Genomic DNA, 23034 nt, shown 5'->3' on the forward strand with positions numbered 1-23034 from the left:
AATGCCTTCAGAAAGTATTCACACCCCTTGACTTTTTCCACATTTTGTTGTGTTACAGCCTGAATTTAAAATGGATTAAATATATTTTGAATACTTTCTGAAGGCATTGTAAATTCCCATATGTTCATAGAAAGTAAATGATAAAATGCCACAGATATAGGAAAGTAGCCTCGTACAACCATCCTGATCTCGCGAGCTTACCACCGTGTAGCGAAACAGAATGTGAGCTGGCAAGATCCAAATGGTCATATGAGGTTAATAGTACAGGGGTAGAATGAAACATTGCATAGAGGAGAATTCCAGTCCACTTGGTATTATCAAAAGAGGCCCTGTGGGTGGCATGAAATCTGGGGGCACCCGCTCAGACAAGGGAGAGGATGGTAGTTTAACTTCTTGCCTGCTGCAGTCCAGTGACAGTGACACTGTCTGTTTATAGCCCTTTATGTGGATCTCTGTCCTCCTTATTAGCGAGAGTTTGTTTTCAGGATATGAATCATTTGTTTGTGGTGTAGCCTTTTGCCTTTTAGGCATGAGGTACACTATATATACAAAAGTATGTGGACACCCCTTCAAATTAGTGGATTTGGCTATTTCAACCATACCCGTTGCTGACAGGTGTATAAAATTGAGCACACAGCCATGTAATCTCCATAGACAAACATTGGCAGTAGAATGGCCTTACTGAAAAGCTCAGTGACTTTCAACGTGGCACCATCATAGGATGCCACCTTTCAACAAGTCAGTTTGTGAAATTTCTGGCCTGCTAGAGCTGCCCCGGTCAATTGTAAGTGCTGTTATTGTGAAGTGGAAACGTCTAGGAGCAACAACGGCTCAGCCACGATGTGGTAGGCCAAACAAGCTCAAAGAATGGGACCACTGAGTGCTGAAGCGCGTAGCGTGCAAAAATGATCTGTCCTCAGTTGTAACACTCACTACCGAGTTCCAAACTCCCTCTGGAAGCAATGTTAGCACAATAACTATTCGTTGGGAGCTCATGAAATGGGTTTCCATGGCTGATCAGCTGCACAGAAGCCTAAGATCACCATGCGCAATGCCAAGCGTCAGCTGGAGTCATTGGAGCAGTGGAAATGCGTTCTCTGGAGTGATGAATCACGCTACCATCTGGCAGTCTGACGGACGAATCTGGGTTTGGCAGATGCCAGGAGAACACTACCAACTGTAAAGTTTGGTGGAGGTGGAATAATGGTCTGGGGCTTTTTTTCATGGTTTGGGCTAGGCCCCTTAGTTCCAGTGAAGGGAGATGTTAACGCTACACCACACAATGACATTCTAGATGATTCTGTGCTTCTTCCAACTTTGTGGCAACAGTTTGGGGAAGGCTATGTCCTGTTTCAGCATGACAATGCCCCTGTGCACAAAGCATACAGAAATGGTTTGTCGACATCGGTGTGGAAGTACTTGACAGGACTGCGCAGAGCCATGACCTCAACCCTATCGAACACCTTTGGGATCAATTGGAACGCCGACTGCGAGCCAGACCTAATCGCCTGACATCAGTGCCTCACTAATGCTCTTGTGACAGAATGGAAGCAAGTCCCCGCAGCAATATTCCATCATCTAGTAGAAAGCCTTCCCAGAAGAGTGGAGGCTGTTATAGCAACAAAGGGGGAACCAACTCCATATTAATGTCCATCATTTTGGAATGTGATGTTTGATGAGCAGGTGTCCACATACTTTTGGTCATGTTGTGTAACAACAACAGTATGAAGGAAATGTCTTTGTGAGCCACGGCCATTGGAAAGGCTGCAGTCGATTGTTCACTCAGCCTTCAGTCACCCAGCAACCTTGTCTTAGACTACAGATAAATGTATCAATGACATTTAAGACTGTTAGATATAAGATATGTGAGATGATGACCACAATGCGAGCAGGTCTTGCTTAAATAGGAAGCAGTAGATGTCATGACATTAACAGACGCAATTTTCTGTCAGACATTATCGGGCAAGGAATTGTTATTTCTGGCTCTGGAGGGCTGGCATCCTGTGGCTTTTATGGATAACATAAAATCTCTGATGTCTAACAATCCAGAATTACTTGTAATATAGACCCATTAATAAAAACGCTGAGAGAGAACGATTAAACAAAGTCATTTGGCGCTCAGCTGGAATGAACATGGGGGATGCCCCCATCTAAAGTGTTTCAGCCCAGGAGGAATGCATTCATCAGGGACACAGACACGTTTCGGGATGGGACAGACCTGCAGAGATGCGTCCCGAGTGAGCACTTGAAAGAGCTCAAATCTTTAACCATCCTAAGATCATTTGTGTTCCCCAGCTCTTGTAACAGAGAACATTTGCTGAATACCCCTGAGGAAGATCTGTGTTTGCTCCTCGATCTGTAAGGCTGCGAAAGGGATTAGGGGATGGGATGAGGGGTCTCACTGTCATCCATATAAAAGGGCGAGAGGCTGTGAACTACTACACAGCTTCTGTAAGCGGTTAGCTGTATGAGCTCAGCTGACCCACAGAGCAGATCCACGGTGTGAGCACTGACCCACAGAGCAGATCCACGGTGTGAGAACAGGGGTGTAATGTCAACCAGTGGTCTGGCCACCACTGACCCACAGAGCAGATCCACGGTGTGAGAACAGAGGTGTAATGCCAACCAGTGACTTGGCCACCACTGACCCACAGAGCAGATCCACGGTGTGAGAACAGGGGTGTAATGTCAACCAGTGGTCTGGCCACCACTGACCCACAGAGCAGATCCACGGTGTGAGAACAGAGGTGTAATGCCAACCAGTGACCTGGCCACCACTGACCCACAGAGCAGAGCCACGGTGTGAGAACAGGGGTGTAATGTCAACCAGTGGTCTGGCCACCACTGACCCACAGAGCAGAGCCACGGTGTGAGAACAGGGGTGTAATGCCAACCAGTGACCTGGCCACCACTGACCCACAGAGCAGATCCACGGTGTGAGAACAGGGGTGTAATGTCAACCAGTGGTCTGGCCACCACTGACCCACAGAGCAGAGCCACGGTGTGAGAATAGAGGTGTAATGCCGAGTTTCCCAAATGTTCTTTGTCCTTTTAAAGCGGTGGAGCTCTGATGGACAGACAGCCCCGCTGGTACTTTCATTCATTTATTCCGTATTTTACCAGGTGAGTTGATTGAGAATACATTCTCCTTTACAGCAACGGCCTGGGGAAAGTTACAAAACATCATCAAAATGCATAGTTAACATACAAAATATACTGTATAAACAACAAAAAAACACAAACGCAATCAAATAAAAACACAAGATCAAGGTCCTCAAACAGCCATCTGGACTGTCTCAGAGGCACCAATTCATCCATTCCACAAGCAAGGTCGATCTACGAGACTTCCAAGAGGTACAGCATGCTTTCTAATACCGTGACGTGTGCTGAAACTATCGCCTGTAATAAAGCATAGTTCGCTATGATAAACTGTGTGGTATTTGACTATTGACAAATGTGGCCATGGAGATAAAGTGAGCTGAGGTTTTTGACCTTTCTCTCTGATGGTTTGACAGGTGCCGGCAGGGAGATGTCTGTTTAAAAAATGTTTTTAAAAAATGAACACAAACACCCGCGATTGAGAGAATTGAGCCTTGCCGCTCTTTGGCAGGACTGCACATACCAAAGCAGATTTTTCCACACCTTTAGAAGATGATTGAGGTGTCAGAAAACACTCAGTGTTGAATTATTTCTCCTTTTCAGAGGAGGTTTGTGACCATATGTGGCTTGTCATGAAGGAATCTGGCATCAACTGATCTTACAATCAGAGAGGTGTAGACACAGACCATGAAGTATTAGATAAACACTTAACCACCTTCTCAGAAGTAACTTCTTATTGTTACAGGGGCTTTGCACTAGTGCCAGAATCTAGAACAACTAGAATAGATCAATAGGGTAGATGAAGTATTTTGTATTTACAATGCTGCTTCCACCTCCCATCTCAAAGAGTAGTAATAACTCTGTCTCCACCTCTCCCCGCCCACTCCTCCCGTTTCCTCTCCTCTACCCTCCCCTCCCGCCTTCTCTCTCTCTCTCTCTCTCACTCACACGAGACACAGTTGAGACGCAGTTAATTTTGAGCTGGAATCTGGCTGCTTCATATCCCATCAGTCCCTTTGCTCTGGATAACGTCTTGCCTTTGCCAGTAGCGTGTATACATGTACCGATAAATAAATTAAAAATAAGAAAATAATTTATCTTTTGTTTCTCTGTTTCATAATTTTCCGTCAATTCGCAAGTGACTGAATCTCACCGGAGAAATCAGAGCGAGGGATACAGCGCTCCTCTGTCTCAGTATGTATAGCCCATGTATCTGATGCTGTCTGGAACAAAAGAGTATAACATGTTGCTGCCGTAGCATTTGATTGATTGATGCCAGCAAGCATTTGGCCTCCCTTGATAACATTTTTATAAAATAATTAGCCAGCATTGAGCTGAGCTCAACTGTGGGTTGTCCTGGCACAGCAAAACGCCAACCAAGGGAGGCCAGTTTGGATTTGGCTTCACACCAATCAAATCACATCCTAAGCAAAACGTCATCATTGTCAGACAAACGTGTCTGTTTCTGGTCTGCTTGTGTTGTCCTGCAGTTTGCTAAATCGGTTCTTTCCTAAGCAATGGATGGAGATGTGGATTTGGACTTGTAGTTTTTACTTAATTCTCTATACAGGCCAATGATTATGATGGAAAATCTGATCTTACCATAAATTCATATATTGTGCCACAGTCCTGAGACGATTGAAGTTCAATATGTAGCCTAAAGTAGATGTACAGTTGAAGTCAGAAGTTTACATACACCTTAGTAAAATACATTTAAACTCAGTTTTTTCACAATTCCTGAACTTTAATCCTAGTTAAAATTCCCTGTCTTAGGTCAGTTAGGATCACCACTTTATTTTAAGAATGTGAAATGTCAGAATAACAGTAGAGAGTGATTTATTTCAGCTTTTATTTATTTCATCACATTCCTAGTGGCTCAGAAGTTTACATACACTCAATTAGTATTTGGTAGCATTGCCTTTAAATTGTTTAACTTGGGTCAAACGTTGCAGGTAGTCTTCCCCAAGCTTCCCACAAAAGGTTGGGTGAATTTTGGCCCATTCCTCCTGACAGAGCTGGTGTAACTGAGTCAGGTTTGTAGTCCCTCCTTGCTCGCACACACTTTTTCAGTTCTGCCCACAAATTTTCTATAGGATTGAGGTCAGGGCTTTGTGATGGCCGCTTCAATACCTTGACGTTGTTGTCCTTAAGCCATTTTGCTACAACTTTGGAAGTATGCTTGGGGTCATTGTCCATTTGGAAGACCTATTTGCGACCAAGCATTAACATCCTGACTGATGTCTTGAGATGTTGCTTCAATATATCCACATAATTTCCCTTCCTCATGATGCCATCTATTTTGTGAAGTGCACCAGTCCCTCCTGCAGCAAAGCACCCCCACAACATGATGCTGCCGCCCCCGTGCTCCACGGTTAGGATGGTGTTCTTCAGCTTGCAAGCCTCCCCCTTTTCCCTGCAAACATAACGATGGTCATTATGGCCAAACAGTTCTATTTTTGTTTCATCAGACCAGAGGACATTTCTCCAAAAAGTACGATCTTTGTCCCCATGTGCAGTTGCAAACCATAGTCTGGCTTCTTTATGGCGGTTTTGGAGCAGTGGCTTCTTCCTTGCTGAGCGGCCTTTCAGGTTATGTCGATATAGGACTCGTTTTACTGTGGATATAGATACTTTTCTACCTGTTTCCTCCAGCATCTTCACAAGGTCCTTTGCTGTTGTTCTGGGATTGATTTGCACTTTTCGCACCAAAGTACGTTCATCTCTAGGAGACAGAACGGTATGACGGCTGCGTGGTCCCATGGTGTTTATACTTGCATACTATTGTTTGTACAGATGAACGTGGTACCTTCAGGCGTGCTCCCAAGGATGAACCAGACTTGTGGAGGTCTGCAATCTTTTTTCTGAGGTCTTGGCTGATTTATTTTGATTTTCCCATGATGTCAAGCAAAGAGGCACTAAGTTTGAAGGTACCTAAGTGTATGTAAACTTCCGACTTCAACTGTATGTAGCCTAGTAGGCTCACGTTAACTAGCTAGCTAACTTAGCTGGTTCATTTTTGCCCATGCGAGGAAGTTAGGCTAGCAAACATTTTAACTAGGTAGCCTATGACAACATAAACTAAAAGCATACTGTATGACAGAGTCATAGACTGTTTTGCCAACATGAAAGAGATGAGGATGGCGTTGGCATTCAACTAGTCTACAAGTAGGGTGAGTCAACATGTATTTATTTTTTTACTTGCGCATGCACGCAAGCTCACACACACACACGTACACACACAGACAGAAATCAGTTCCATGGACAGCCACATGATATTTAGCAACATTGATTGGACAAAATGTGTTTGTTTTCATTTTGATTTCAGTGTTTTAAACTAAGCATATACTGTATATAGCCTTGTTGATTTGATGTTTAAATGTTTAAGTGTAAATCATGCAGGAATAGCAGGGGCAGTGCTCCTGTTGTCTTTGTGCTGACTTGCGGTAACACCGTCGTTCTAAATCACTAGTTGTTTCGTAGACTGTCGAAAACAGTAACTTGCTTGACAATACTGCATGTCATATGACTGTTTTTTACATGCAATATTTGCTTTGTGGACTTCACCGGACAGATGTTGTTTTGTGATGAAACAAATGTATGTGTAGTTTAATTTTTTCCGTCGCTGTGTAACTGAGTCAGGTGTGTAACTGAGTCTTTTTGTTGTCACGGCCTTATTGTCTACTGTATCAAGGTGGCGTATGAAGGAATGGGTTATAGAGCAAACACAATTATCACAATGGAAGTTGTAATATGGCTTTTTTACTGGCTTGGCTTCCCCAGTGATTTTACCCACGCACCACTACTGTTTTCAACAAAGGTCCACCTGTCTACATTTACAGTGTAAGCAACGCAGTATTTATGTTGTGACATTTATATGGTGGCGTTTCGTGACAATTTTCTTTACGTCAAATAAAAGGCATAGATACTCTCCAGGCTTGGCTTAAAGGGCAATAGTTTTTTTGTTTAGCTTTTCGGTCTTGTTGCCAGTACCTCAGTCCCTACAGTCTTTATGTTTGTTCGAAGTGTATTCATGTGTCGGTGATTCCATTATTAATCCTTACAAAGCCCCTATATCGTTGGTTGGTGTGTCTGAAGAAACAGCAGTTTTACAAAGTATCCTCTTAAGGGGAAAGCACAGGGACTCCCTAATGCTGCAGCCTGCTGCCTGGGTGAAGCTCCAATCAGAGCTTCGCTGCCTGCGTGAGAGGAATTACTCAGTATTTATGCTCCATAGCTTTTGTGCTGCTGCATATTGGGCAGAAAAGCAAATAAATTCCCTCGTCTTCACTGCTTTTGGCTCGCGCAGCAAGGAAACAAATTGGACTTGTTTCATTAAATAATTTGCTTTTGTTAGCGAGTCCAGGTTTTCCTCCAAGTGCTAAAATATTCATATTAGTTTGGTCATCATTGCATCTAAAACTTGAGTTGCTCAGAGCTGACAGTAAAGGCTATGTTTGTCATCATTCTCAGTAGGACTCAGTACTACAATATTAACAAGCATGTATAGGAAGGTGACTACAAAGGTTAAATCCCAGCAGGGCAGGTTACTACACCTGTAATATTTTGAAGAGCTTTGGCACTTACCATGGGTTGGGACATTAACATGACTTATTTACTACATACAATACAGTATGGAAGGCCCAAAGCTTCCATGACTAATAACCTGTAGTTTCATACTGTATATATCTACTCAAAGCCTAGCATTTTGGCTCAGTATCTCTGTCGTCATGGCCATAGAAGAACATCAAACCATTTGTCTGTCTGTCCGTCTGTCCGTCTGTCCGTCTGTCTGTCTGTCTGTCAAAGCTTGTCATGAGGCCAGAGCAACAGGAAATCAATTTAGATCCAGGTCCCTCAGGACACCTGCCAATGAATTATGTGTTTCACTAACTGTTTTCATTCTGCTTTCCAGGACTGGACATACATATTGATCTATGATGCTAATTCACCTTAACATTAGTGATGGGGGGGAAAACATCAATACAGTTGATGATGATGATTGAGTGGGTGCTTATACAGTGTTTGTCCTATTCACACATGTAGAAGTGTGTATTATACCAATGTGTGAATTGGAATTTTATTTTTTTGCATATCCCAACTACCTAACACACCCTCGGAGAGTGGGGTCATGGCCAGGGTCCGCCATTATCAACAGCAAACCTGGAGCAGTTAGGTGTTAAGTGCCTTGCTCAAGGGCACATTGACAGATCTTCCACCTTGTGGGCTCAGGGATTTGAACTAACAACCTTTCAGTTACTGGCCCAATACTCTAACCGCTCGGCTACTTGCCGCAATATTATTTTAGGCAATATTATATTGATACTTTGACTCCATGTATCAATTTGTAAAATATATATATATATTGTCTAAAATAATATTGCAGCAAGTAGCCTAGCGGTTAGAGTGTGCATTTGGAAAGTATTCAGACCCTTTGACTTTTTCCACATTTTGTTACGTTACAGCCTTATTCTAAAATGTATTAAATCTTCAAACTACACATAATGACATAAATTTTAGCAAATTTATACAATAAAAAAAATTGAAATATAAAATGTACATAAGCATTCAGACCCTTTACTCAGTACTTTGTTGAAGCTCCTTTGGCAGTGATTACAGCCTCAAGTCCTATTGGGTATGATGCTACAAGCTTGGCACACCTGTATTTGTGGAGTTTCTCTTCTCTGCAGATGCTATCAGGCTCTGTCAGGTTGGATGGGGAGCATTGCTGCACAGCTAGTTTCAGGTTTCTCTAGAGATGTTCGATCGGGTTCAAGTCCGGGCTCTGGCTGGGACACTCAAGGACATTCAGAGACTTGTCCCGAAGCCACTCCTGCGTTGTCTTGGCTGTGTGCTTAGGGTCGTTGTCCTGTTGGAAGGTAAACCTTTGCCCCAGTCTGAGGCCCTGAGCACTCGGGAGCAGGTTTTCATCAAGGATCTCTCTGCACTTTGCTCCGTTCATCTTTCCCTTAATCCTGACTAGACTCCCAGTCCCTGCCTCAGAAAAACATCCCCACAGCATGGTGCTGCCACCACCATGCTTCACCGTAGGGATGGTGCCAGGTTTCCTTCAGACGTGACACTTGGCATTCAGGCCAAAGAGTTCAATCTTGGTTTCATCAGACTAGAGAATTTGTTTCTCATGGTCTGAAAGTCCTTTAGGTGCCTTTTGGCAAACTCCAAGCGGGCTGTCATGTGCCTTTTACTGAGGAGTGGCTTCCGTCTGGCCACTCTAGCATATAGGCCTGATTGGTGGAGTGCTGCAGATGGTTGTCCTTCTGGAAGGTTCTCCCATCTCCACAGAGGAACTTTGGAGCTCTTTCTGAGTGACCATCGGGTTCTTATTGGTTCTTATTGTTGAACCCTGACTTCACAACACATTTCCCAATTGGGACATTAAAAATAACTCGAGGGGATTCTCCCCCGATTTCTCAGTTTGGCCGGGCAGCCAGCTCTAGGAAGAGGTGGTTCCAAACTTTTTCCATTTAAGAATGATGGAGGCCACTGTGTTCTTGGACCTTCAATGCTGCAGAATTTTTTTGCTACCCTTCCCCAGATCTCTTCCTCGACAAAATCCTGTCTTGGAGCTCTATGGACAATTCCTTCAACCTTATGGCCTGGTTTTTGCTCTGACATGCACTGTCAATTGTGGGACCTTACATAGACAGGTGTGTGCCTTTCCAAATCATGTCCAATCAATAGAATTACCACAGATGGACTCCAATCAAGTTGTATAAACATCTCAAGGATCATCGATGGAAGCAGGATGCACCTGAGCTCAATTTTGAGTCTTATAGCAAAGGGTCTGAATACTTATGTAAATAAGGTATTTTTCTTTTTTTACATTTGCAAAAATTTCTAAAAACCTGTTTTTGCTTTGTCATTATGGGGTATTGTGTGTAGATTGATGAGGATTTTTTTTCAATCAATTTTAGAATAAGGCTCTAATGTAACAAAATTTGGAAAAAGTCAAGGGGTCGGAATACTTTCCGAACGCACTGTATATATACAGTACCAGTTAAAGGTTTGGACACACCTACTGTACACATTCCAGGATTTTTCTTTATTTTACTATATTCTACATTGTAGAATAATAGTGAAGGCATCAAAACTATCAAATAACACATATGGAATCATTTAGTAACCAAAAAAGTGTTAAACAAATCAAAATATATTTTATATTTGAGATTCTTCCAAGTAGGCACCCTTTGCCTTGATGACAACATTTCACACTCTTGGAGGTCCTTGGCAATTCCCAGCCCTAATTAACATGTACATCTGTCCGTCCTTCTCTCTTTTCTGCAGGGTTTTGGGCCATAGTTTGATATGGCTGCCACTCTCCAGAAACTTGCAGTATTCGTGTCGGGCATATGGATCTGCCTCCTGCTCCTCAACCCCTTTCCACAAACCGGGTAGGATGACTCATAGTTCACTCCCTTCTCTCCCCTAGCTCTCTTCCATTTCCAGCCACTCGCTCTTCTCCACCTCCTCCTTCCTCCCGTCCTCTTCTGTCCCCCATTTTGAAGCTCTGGGGATGTGTTGCAGCTAATACATTCATTAATATGGCCCTAGTACTGTAGCCAGGCTTCATGATCCGCAGAATGCCATTTCGAGCCAGACGTGGCCCAGTGTAAATAGCTATTGGATTTCTAGTGGTAAAGCGAGGCTCAATAAACCTGGAGGAAGGGAAGGGAAGTCTGGCCTGCCGACAGAGCAGAGGGGAGACCCGAGGGAAGGCTGGCCTGCCGACAGAGCAGAGGGGAGACCCGAGAGAAGGCTGGCCTGCCAGCAGAGGGTATACCCGAGAGAAGGCTGGCCTGCAGACAGAGCAGAGGGGAGACCCGAGGGAAGGCTGGCCTGCCAGCAGAGGGTATACCCGAGAGAAGGCTGGCCTGCAGACAGAGCAGAGGGGAGACCCGAGAGAAGGCTGACCTGCCGAAAGAGCAGAGGGGAGACACGAGGGAAGGCGAGAGATTGCTTAGCCTAAATTGCCTTTCCATGGGGCCAGTTAGCTTTCACTTCCTATTAGCAGCACACGGCACTGTAAGAAGGTGTACAGCCAGGAAGTTCTTGCCAAGACATAGCCATAGACAAGGCCTAAGATCACTGCATTATTCCTACCCCAGTCCATTCCCCCAGTGCAGTGTGCTGCATTCTCTAGCCTTGTGTATCTATTGAAGACCATTATAAACTATGGGCAAGGCTCCCTAGCCTATTCCAACCTTTTTAGAACACTGTTGCTTACCCTCGCTGACCCTTACACAATCAATTAACACCTACCCCTCTCAACTGATTTTTTAGTCACCTCCCATTATCCACCTATTCCATTAGTTTGCTACAGAGAGATTTCTCTCCATCCATCAAAGAGAGTAAAATGAGTCATACAAAGCTTTACAGCTGTCAAGCTTCAGAACTAAAACGTCACCTAGATGTTGTTATAAACACTGTATTATTGATTGTATAACTTCAATCAAAGGTTATTTAGGGATTACCAGGTAATTCAGGGTGTTACAAAGCCATTTTATAAGATCAATCGTTTCCTCTTTCCCACCATTTCTGTATTGTCCATGATAGTATGCCTTGTTTGTTATGCACATCATTTACAGTATATTATATGAAAGCACATGATAACGTTACATTTTCTACACTCTCTTATCCAGAGCAACTTCCAAATTAAGTGCCTTGCTCAAGGGCACATCATCAGATTTTTTTCACCTAGTCAGCTTGGGGGTTCGAACCAATGCCCTTTTGATTATTGGCCCAACGCTCTTAACCTCTAACCTGCCGCCCATAAATAATGCTTAGAATGTGTTTTATAGTATAATTGTGTGTGCAGTTGTGTGGTTACAGGCACACAGACGCATGATGACTGCCTTTTTGCTAATACTACAATCAGGGTAATCTGTCACAGAAATACATTGATTGAAATCTCTCTTTCTCCACCCTGGCCTGCACTTGAGGGACTGGGAGCGCACCCACGGGGAATCATATGGGGGAGTGGAGGAGGGGGTTGAGGGGGAACGAGGTTGCAATCTAATTCGCCACCATAGGCACACACACACACACACACACACACATAATATTCACGAGGAGTGGAGCAGTGATTCATTTTGTACTGTGTCAGCATAGAGTGAAAAAGAAAGATGGACCGGATCTGATTTAATGTGACATAACAGACCCTCTTTCTCACTATACCTTTTCTCATTCATATACACCCTTCAAGTAAATTCAATCGTTTCCGTCTCCATTATTTGGTTGAATTGCTCTTGGGAAAATGTAATATTCAACCTTATTTTTCTGGCAGTCCAGTCCTGTTTGCATTGCTGATTTTTGTGTGCATGTAAAAAAAAAAACTAATCTCATATTGATGACAAAGCTATCAAATTTGCATACAACGTTCTAAAAAATGCACGATGATGGTTATGGTGATGATGATGAGGATAAGGATGATAATAACATTGATAATGGGGGATTGTTCCAAACTGCAGAACTGCAGTTCTAAACTCCAGTAGCTCAGTTACTACCTCTGCATAACAAGTAGTGCCTCTCCTTGTTACTTGGCTATGTAAATAATTCAGATGATTTAAAAAACAAAAAAACAAGCCCAAACAGAATAAACAAGGCATTTTAAAGAGACAAATTGAGGCCGTGCAATGGCTTGTTTCATGGCTCTGCTCACTTTGTTGTCCTAAATACATTTCTGGTGACTTAAGTGACAAACCAAAAGTCCTGTTTATTCCGACGACCCATTTCTCTCCCTCAGTATCAGAACGGGCCCCTCTCTGTGTAACTGTGAAATACTCTATCTGGCTTTTGATAAGCCTGCCTCTCTGATCCCCCACTCTTTTGTTGCGTCCTCTATCACCCCAAATAAGGTTAATTTTGACTCTCCCTGGGACGTATCAATAAACCTGGGTATTTATTATTACGTCCTAATGCAGTTATGTGGAAGTGGAGCCGGAAAATTTGAGGAAAGGAGTGAAGGCACTATGAGGCATGCAGAGCTTCAGAGCTGGCATTAAGGTTAGTCCTGCTTTGTTAAAAAGAAAAACATGTTCAAGCATGTCTTAGCTGAGATTAGATGTGTTTAACATTATTTAGCTGGCATCGCCTTCATTCTCAAATTGGATCATATGTTACCAGATATTAATAAGCGTAAATCGAGAGTGTGCTGCATGCTGTGTACTCGTTCTGACATCTCAAGAAGGCAGAGAAAGAGAAGTAATAACAGCATTTATTAGTTTCTCTCACTTCCCCTCCTATCCTTCCCTTCCCATCTCTCTCTCTCTCTCTCTCTCTCTCTCTCACACTTACCTCTCTCTCTCTCTCTCACACACTTACCACTTACCTCTCTCTCTCTCTCTCTCTCACACTTACCTCTCTCTCTCTCTCTCTCTCACACTTACCTCTCTCTCTCTCTCTCTCTCTCTCTCTCTCTCTCACACACTTACCTCTCTCTCTCTCTCTCTCTCTCTCACACACTTACCTCTCTCTCTCTCTCTCTCTCTCTCACACACTTACCACTTACCTCTCTCTCTCTCTCTCACACTTACCTCTCTCTCTCTCTCTCTCTCACACTTACCTCTCTCTCTCTCTCTCTCTCTCTCTCTCTCTCTCTCTCACACACTTACCTCTCTCTCTCTCTCTCTCTCTCTCTCTCTCACACACTTACCTCTCTCTCTCTCTCTCTCCCTCTCACACACTTACCTCTCTCTCTCTCTCTCTCTCTCCCTCTCTCACACCTACCTCTCTCTCTCTCTCTCTCTCCTCTCTCACACTTACCTCTCTCTCTCTCTCTCTCCCTCTCTCACACTTACCTCTCTCTCTCTCTCTCTCTCTCTCACACACTTACCTCTCTCTCTCTCACACACTTACCTCTCTCTCTCTCACACACTTACCTCTCTCTCTCTCTCTCACACTTACCTCTCTCTCTCTCTCTCTCTCTCTCTCTCTCTCTCTCTCTCTCTCTCTCTCTCTCTCTCTCTCTCTCTCTCTCTCTCTCTCTCACACTTACCTCTCTCTCTCTCACACTTACCTCTCTCTCTCTCACACTTACCTCTCTCTCTCTCACACTTACCTCTCTCTCTCTCTCACACTTACCTCTCTCTCTCTCTCACACTTACCTCTCTCTCTCTCTCACACTTACCTCTCTCTCTCTCTCTCACACTTACCTCTCTCTCTCTCTCTCACACTTACCTCTCTCTCTCACACTTACCTCTCTCTCTCTCTCTCACACTTACCTCTCTCTCTCTCTCTCTCTCTCACACTTACCTCTCTCTCTCTCACACACTTACCTCTCTCTCTCTCACACACTTACCTCTCTCTCTCTCACACACTTACCTCTCTCTCTCACACACTTACCTCTCTCTCTCACACACTTACCTCTCTCTCTCTCACACACTTCCCCTCCCATCCATCCCTATCTCTCTCTTTCTCTCACTTCCCCTCCCATCCATCCCATCTCTCTGTCATTCTCTCTCTAATGGGCTATGTCCTTGTGTTTTATAGGATCAAAGCTATCCTGTTCAGTGCTTTGGCAGTCCATGGGAGCCTCGAAAGCATCCTAAAATGTGTCTAAATAACTGCAGACACTTCCACCCTGACTCCGGGCCAGGGGCATAGAAATGAATATTTTCTGGGGGACTGGGGTGGATTAAGTCAAAGCATACTCTCGGTGCATACCAACGAGACGACCTCAATCACTTGAAAGACAGCACAGTGCACGTAAGCAGCGTCCTTGCACTGCAATCTTCACTCAGCAAATTGTATTTATTAACACATGGTGTACGTGAGGCTTTGCCTACCCCGTTTTAGGTAGGAAGTAAAGGGAAGCAGGGCCGTGGGTTATTGTGATGTGGTGTCTGTCTCGGGAAATGTAGATCTGAACGGAAAATGTAAGTGCACAGGCGTACCAGCCATGACCAAGTTTGTAAGTAATCCTTTTAGACTTCAGAGTGCTTATACCTCCAGAGTATCTCTTCACATCAGCAAAGCTGTCTCTCCCTGAGTCCTGCCGCCTCCCTGATGCCCACTGATACCATCGCCGGGCTCCAAATCGGCAACAGTGCAGGCAGGAGACATTGCTAATGGATAAAGTTGTCACAGACAAATCCCCTATATTAGGTTCTGTCACTCTGCATCCCCTCAATCCCTCACTGCACACGCTCGTTGGTAGGCAGGGCTTGATTAAACTATTATTCACAACAATCCATCTTTTACATATAAATGAGCAGCCTGTTGTCTTACAACCTCGCCTCCAATCCACGCCCTCCGCAGCGCAATCACAGGCTAACGAGTGTGAACAGTCAGACCCTTTTCTGTTGTCTGTTTTGTTTGGAATCTGTTTCAACTCCACAGGACAAAGTGACACTTAATCAATGGCTATGAGGGGGAAGGTGCTGTACGTCCACTCCAGCTATTCCTGCGTATTCATCGCCTCTGAAGTTCCCCAGCTCCTCTCCCTTTCTCACCCCAACTCACATGCATTATTCATGGGATGGAAGGGAAGGGCTCACTTTGAGATGTGATTCGGTGGACAGAGACCATTCTGTCAACGATACGGTGGAATTGTCAAGGTTAATGTGTTACAGGGCTGAGCCAGGGTTATGTATTCACTTGGTGAGCTTCTCTGTTTGCGGTTGGATGACTTGGCTGCCTGTCGGAGATTCTCTTTTTCAGCATTAAGATGGAAATGGAGAAAATATGAAGCAAGGTAGGCTATAGTGTATGTACAAATGTAAAACACAGCAGGTAGCATACTGTAGATATAGTACCTGTATGTGTCAATATCATGATATGCAACACCAATGATCCTATTACTTCTTTACATCACAAATACTATGGTGACAAGAATTGCCCCATCTTTCCGTTTTGTTGCAGATTAAGAGTTGGGAATAGAATGTGGAGCACATCGATGATAAACATGTCACTGTTAGGCACCACCCTCATATAATCCACAGGGAACATTTAATTCATGAGATTTAACAATCTCAAATTCTCTCATATCTCCCCAAGTTCTCCGTCCTGCTCACAGTTTATTGATCTCTGGGCTAATTACCAGAATTTCAGATGGGGTAACTAACAGCGGCATTGTGTTGATATATATTGAGTAATTGATCCGTCAGCTTCAAAGTTCCTAATTGGTGAATAGTCCCAGCAGGCATCTGTGAATCAGATTAGAGTCACAATGGATCCCCCAGAGGGTGTGACTGCACTGTGAACACAGAGAACTCAATCCTGCTCCAGAGCAACTGGGGATGGATGTCCGTCTCCTTACTGAACAGTAACGTGAGTCAGCTCAATGGCTGATTCAACACCTTGCGTGCTGCAGAGAATGGCTATGCCATGTTAAACTGCCATGAAATTGAGCTGCATTAGTCATTGATCTCTTCTTAATCTGACAAGTATGATTTCACAGACATTGAACATTCTTTTACTTTATTTTCTCCTATAGACACTATTTCGTGACATTATGTTTTCAGTCTCATGTGGTGTGTTTTCTCTAATTTCATAGTGGTTTGGTACAAGCCACTCTGGTTTTGTGATACACTGTGAACTCCTATGTTGGAATGCACAGTTTTTGGTATGATCCAGCACACCTCCAGATCCACACAGCCCTGCTGATATCCTACCAGGACTCACATATGATTCCCATCTGAAAGCCAGTCAATGAGCCCAGTCTGTTGGAGCATGCTCTGCTTGACAATTATCCTGCAGCACCTTGTCTGTTGGTATGCCAACATGCCTCATTGGCTTGAACACAAGGGAATAGCCGGAAATAAGTGAAGCATCAATACCAAGTGTCTGTAGAACAGAGAGCTTCAGTAAAGCATGAACACATTTCTCTGGGAAGTGAGTCAGTTAGACAATGTTCACTTAACAATCGGGGCTGTTCCATAAAAGGTGCAAAGTTTCACTGAAATAATTATGAAGCCGAAACAGGAGAAACGAATATGAAGAAAGTCCTTTCGGAGTTACATTTTGCCTTAGTAATACGTTAGTGATAATTATCCCAACAGAAAAAAAACGTATTTTATGCGTGCTTATGTACAATTATTAATTGATACTCTGCTCAGTAGATGTTAATTTAGTCAAAGGCACTAAACCAAGGACACATCGCACTTTAATGTTTGAGGGACAAAAACAAACAAAACACTCCGCTGTAGATCAGAGTCATTTGTGAGTGCAACATTTTCTTTTTAAACCTCCCTGGGGTGTTATTTCACCATGCTTGTCTGACTACAGTATGGCTGTACCATCTGTATGTTGTCTGCTTTGACAGGGGCTGGTCCTCTCGCTTTGTTTAGTCACCTTCCAGGGCCTGACTAGGATCGTCAATTGGAGGCATATCCAAGCTCTTGGGCCCTAACCCTATTTTACCCTGTCACTTCTGGGGAGTGGGGAGCTACTGGAATGGGGTTGTGGTCAGAGGATATTGTCTGTTATTAAGTGAGAGAGGTTACATGTTCCTCAGAGGCCCCAGAGTCCAGATCCAGTGTGTTTGACTGCTGGCCAGACTGTGGAGGGCTGGAGCAGCAGCAGCAGCTGCTGGGCAGAGAGGGTTCTGGTTTGGCTCAACACTCAGGCAGATCCAATAGACAAACCATGGATTTCTAGATTGGGTTTGAGCCATAGGGCTTCTGGATCAGTGCATTGGGTCAGTCCACTGTTTCTGAGTCGTATATTGGCCAATGGTGTACTTTAGGGTGCAAGCTGCCAATACGTCAGGCACTAAACCACGTTTACTAGATCTGCTCCGTGTTGAGGCTAGAGAACGCCCTCATTAAACATGCAGAGGAAGATTGAAGAGCACCTTCTAGCAAGTGACATTTACTTGCGTTTGGCAGGGTGATCAGATTCTGATTGCCAAAGCAATCAAATTGAGGTTTTATTCTAAAGAGTCATTGATCTAAGCCCCAAGTTTATTTTGGATCACGCAATTTGAAAATTTCCAAGCTCATTCACTTAAACATGCTGTATGAAGAGCTAGATATATTGTATTAAAATTGCCTCCAACACCCAGAGTATGTGTATGACAGGGTTAGGCAACTAGACTCCACCGCTGTCTGGACAGATGGGGACACATATGTTTGCCGTCTATCAGTGAGACATGATTTTATGTTCCTGTGACTCATTCACAACATCCCACAGACACGACCCATGTCAGTTTGGTCATGGCAAGATAAACACATTTGTTTGTGTTTTATAAAGCTGCTTGTTTAGCGTGATGTTTGTTCCAGTTTCCTGGATAGCTTTATAGAAATCAGCAGAGCTGTTTTTCTATGGCATCTGATTCTGTAGCTGGTTTTTGGAGAAAAGGGTAAGCAAACAAATGGTTTTAGTCGCTGCTCCCTGGTAGATGTGACGCGCCAGCAGAATGGAGCAGGGAGTAGTATAATCTTATATTAGCTGTTTTCTGGCTCTATGTATTTGTACTCCTTTTCTGACACTTTCCTTTTCTTTCTCACCCTCTCCGTCACTCCCTTTTTTATAGGACTTTAAACTCACTCACTGTAAACTCTGAGTACTTTTTAAGATTCAGTGGTTGACCATTGCATTCCTCTGTCTGCAAGGCCAGAGAGGCAACACGAGCAGAGCTTCATAAGGACTCCTAATAAAAGTCTGAGCTGAGTTTTCAGAGCAGTGAGTCCTCTTCAAAAGAAGGCGCCCAATACTCATCAAGACCTCATTAGCTTCATGTCGATCAAAGAAGAATGCACAGAAATGTTGGTCATCATTAGTAGGCTGAGACTTAGCACCTGTCCCCTGAGTCAATCAAAGCTGCATTAGCAACCATTGTTCAACTTGTTCCTTTTCTCTCCTGGACACCTTATCTCCTCTGAGCACAGACAACTGGAAGACACTGAAAAGACAGGGCAAACAAAATAAATCTGTTATATTGTGAAGCCACTAAATGTTAGCAGGCATGTCATATGATATGCTGCATACCAGTATCTATAGGTTGGAGGTGGGCTCATCTGAGGAGGTGTGTGAGGGGGTTGGGTAGGGAGGGGGTTGCCCTTGGTGGTGATGGGTGGCAGTAGGGGATAATTACTTGACACATTGGAAAGAATTAACAAAAAACTGAGCAAACTAGAACGCTATTTGGCCCTAATACCTGACCACTGAATACCTGACCACTGACTGACCCAAAATTAAGGAAAGGTTTGACTATGTACAGACTCAGTGAGCATAGGCTTGCTATTGAGAAAGGTCACCGTAGGCAGAACTGGCTCTCAAGAGAAGACAGGCTATGTGCACACTGCCCACAAAATGAGGTGGAAACTGAGCTGCACTTCCTAACCTCCTGCCAAATGTATGACCATATTAGAGACACATATTTCCCTCAGATTACACAGACCCACAAAGAAAACAAATCCAGTGTACAATCACAGCAGCAAGATTTGTGACCTGTTGCCACAAGAAAAGGGCAACCAGTGAAGAACAAACACCATTGTAAATACAACCTATATTTAGTGGCAAGAAAAAGTATGTGAACCTTTTGGAAATACCTGGATTTATGTATAACAGGGTGGCAGGTAGCTTAGTGGTTAGAGTGTTGGACTAGTAACCCTAAAGTGTCATGGTTCTCATCGGTGGAAATGGACCAAAACGCAGCAGGCATGCGGTTGTTCATTTTTGAACATTTATTAACTCCAAAAATGAACACAAAAAAGAACGAACTATAAACTGACAGTCCTGAAGTGTTGACATACACTAACATGGAACAATCTCCCACAAATGACAAACACCCTAATATATGGGACTCTCAATCAAAGGCAAATAGACAACACCTGCCTTCAACTGAGAGTCCCAACCCCAATTAACCAAACATAGAAACACACACACTAGACTCAACATAGAATACATGAAAACCAAACAGTGCCCCAAAACCCCGGAATACTTAAATCAAATGCCCCTTCAACAAACACACCACCCCGAACCACATAAAACAAATACCCTCTGCCACGTCCTGACCAAACTACAATACCAATTAACCTTATACTGGCCAGGACATGACAAAAAGATCAAATCCCTGAGCTGACAAGGTAAAAATCTGTCGTTCTGCCCCTGAACAAGGCAGTTAACCCACTGTTGCTAGGCCATCATTGAAAATACACATTTTTTCTTAACTGACTTGCCTAGTAAAATAAAAAATTCATTGCTCATAAAATTTGATGTGATCTTCATCTAGGTCACAACAATAGACATACACAGTCTGCTTAAACTAATAACACACAAACAATTATACGTGTTCATGTCTTTATTGAACACACTGTGTAAACATTCACTGTGCAGGGTGGGAAAAGTATGTGAACCTAACTGGTTCACCCTCCTTTGGCAGCAATAACCTCAACCAAGAGTTTTCTGTAGTTGCGGATCAGACCTGCACAACAGTCAGGAGGAATTTTGGACCATTCCCCTTTACAAAACTGTTTTAGTTCAGCAATATTCTTGGGATGTCTGGTGTGAAGTGCTCTCTTGAGGTCAGGACTGACTGGGCCACTCCAGAAGGCGTATTTTCTTCTGTTGAAGCCATTCTGTTGTTGACTTACTTCTGTGTTTTGGATCGTTGTCCTGTTGCATCTCCCAACTTCTGTCGAGCTTCAATTAGAGGTCAGATAGCCTAGCATTCTCCTGTAAAATGTCTTGGGAATTCATTTTTCTGTCGATGATAGCAAGCTGTTCAGGCACTGAGGCAGCAAAGCAGCCCCAAACCATGATGCTCCCTCCACCATACTTTACAGTTGGGATGAGGTTTTGATGTTTGGGTGCTGTGCCTTTTTTTCTTCACACATAGTGTTGTGTGTTCCTTCCAAACAACTCAACTGTAGCTTCATCTGTCCACAGAATATTTTGCCAGTAGCGCTGTGGAACATCCAGGTGCACTTTTGCAAACTTCAGACATGCAGCAATGTTTTTTTTGGACAGCAGTGGCTTCTTCCGTGGTGTTCTCCCATGAACACCATTCTTGTTTAATGTTTTACATATCGTAGACTCATCAACAGAGATGTTAGCATGTTCTAGAGATTCCTGTAAGTCTTTAGCTGACACTCTAGGATTTTTCTTAACCTCATTGAGCATTCTGCGCTGTGCTCTTGCAACCATTTTTGCAGGACGGCCACTCCTAGGGAGAGTAGCAACAGTGCTGAACTTTCTCAATTTATAGACAATTTGTCTTACCGTGGACTGATGAACATCAAGGCTTTTTGAGATACTTTTGTAACTCTTTCCAGCTTTATGCAAATCAACAATTCTTAATCTTAGGACTTATGAGATATCTTTTGTTCGAGGCATGGTTCACATCAGGCAATGCTTCTTGTGAATAGCAAACTCAAATTTGTGAGTGTTTTTATAGGGCAAGGCAGCTCTAACCAACATCTCCAATCTCGTCTCATTGATTGGACTCCAAGTTAGCTGACTTCTGACTCCAATTAGCTTTTGGAGAAGTCATTAGCCTAGGGGGTTCACATACTTTTTCCAATGTACACTGTGAATGTTTAAATTATGTATTCAATTTAGACAAGAAAAATACAATAATTAGCGTGTTATTAGTTTAAGCACACTGCAACCTGGCCAAGATAAAGCAAAGCAGTGCGACAAAAAGAACACATAGTTACACATGGGATAAACAAACGTACAGTCAATAACACAATAGAAAAATCTGTATACAGTGTGTGCAAATGAAGTAAGGAGGTAAGGCAATAAATAGGCCATAGTGGCGACGTAATTACAATTTAGCAATTAACACTGGAGTGATAGATGTGCAGATGAGGATGTGCAAGTAGATATACTGGTGTGCAAAAGAGCAGAAAAACCAAAACAAATATGGGGATGAGGTAGGTAGTTGGTTGGATGGGCTATTTACAGATGGGCTGTGAACAGCTGCAGCGATCGGTAAGCTTCTCTGACAGCTGATGCTTAAAGTTAGTGAGGGAGATATAAGTCTCCAACTTCATGGGCACCCTCATAGATATCATCCTGACCAACTTGCCCTCTAAATACACCTCTGCTGTTTTCAACCAGGCTCTCAGCGATCACTGCCTAATTGCCTGGGTACGTTATGGGTCCGCGGTCAAACAACCACCCCTCATCACTGTCAAACACTCCCTAAAACAGTTCTGCGAGCAGGCCTTTCTAATTGACCTGGCCCGGGTATCCTGGAAGGATATTGACCTCATCCCGTCAGTAGAAAAAGCATGGTTGTTCTTCAAAAGTGCCTTCCTCACCATCTTAAATAAGCATGCCCCTTTCAAAAAATGTAGAACTAAGAACAGATATAGCCCTTTGTTCACTTCAGACTTGACTGCCCTTGACCAGCACAAAAACTTCCTGTGGCGCACTGCACTAGCTTCGAATAGTCCGCGCGATATGCAACTTTTCAGGGAAGTCAGGAACCAATATACACAGTCAGTTAGGAAAGCAAAGGCAAGCTTTTTCAAACAGAAATTTGCATCCTGCAGCACTAATTCCAAAACGATTTGGGACACTGTAAAGTCCATGGAGAATAAGAGCACCTCCACTCAGCTGCCCACTGCACTGAGGCTAGGAAACACAGTCACCACAGATAAATCCACAATAATAGAGAATTTCAATAAGGATTTCTCTACGGCTGGCCACGCTTTCCACCTGGCTACCCCAACCCCGGCCAACAGTTCTGCTCACCCCGCAGCAACTGGCCCAAGCCCCCATCGCTTCTCCTTCACCCAAATCAAGACAGCTGATGTCCTGAAAGAGCTGCAAAATCTGGATCCCTACAAATCAGCTGGGCTTGAAAATCTGGACCCTCTGTTCCTAAAATTATTCGCAGCCATTGTCGCAACCCCTATTACTAGTCTGTTCAACCTCTCTTTTGTATCGTCTGAGATTCCTAAAGATTGGAAAGCGCCCGCGGTCATCCCCCTCTTCAAAGGCGGAGACACTCTAGACCCAAACTGT

At 43.7% G+C, this 23034-nt stretch overlaps 1 protein-coding gene across 2 annotated transcripts in view; it reads left to right on the plus strand.

Annotated features, from left to right (window-relative positions):
• gabra3 (gamma-aminobutyric acid type A receptor subunit alpha3) overlaps positions 1–23034 on the plus strand; it is a 137945-nt gene that overhangs the window by 22981 nt on the left and 91930 nt on the right. For both annotated transcript variants that reach the window (XM_014128918.3, XM_045690027.2), the window contains exon 2: positions 10402–10508. In XM_014128918.3, the coding sequence (XP_013984393.1) occupies positions 10423–10508 (86 nt within the window). In that variant the 5' untranslated portion in view covers positions 10402–10422. The remainder of the gene's footprint in view (positions 1–10401; positions 10509–23034) is intronic.

Source organism: Salmo salar, chromosome 11, assembly GCF_965601325.2.
Source record: "Salmo salar chromosome 11, fSalSal1, whole genome shotgun sequence".
NCBI classification, from domain to species: Eukaryota; Metazoa; Chordata; class Actinopteri; order Salmoniformes; family Salmonidae; genus Salmo; species Salmo salar.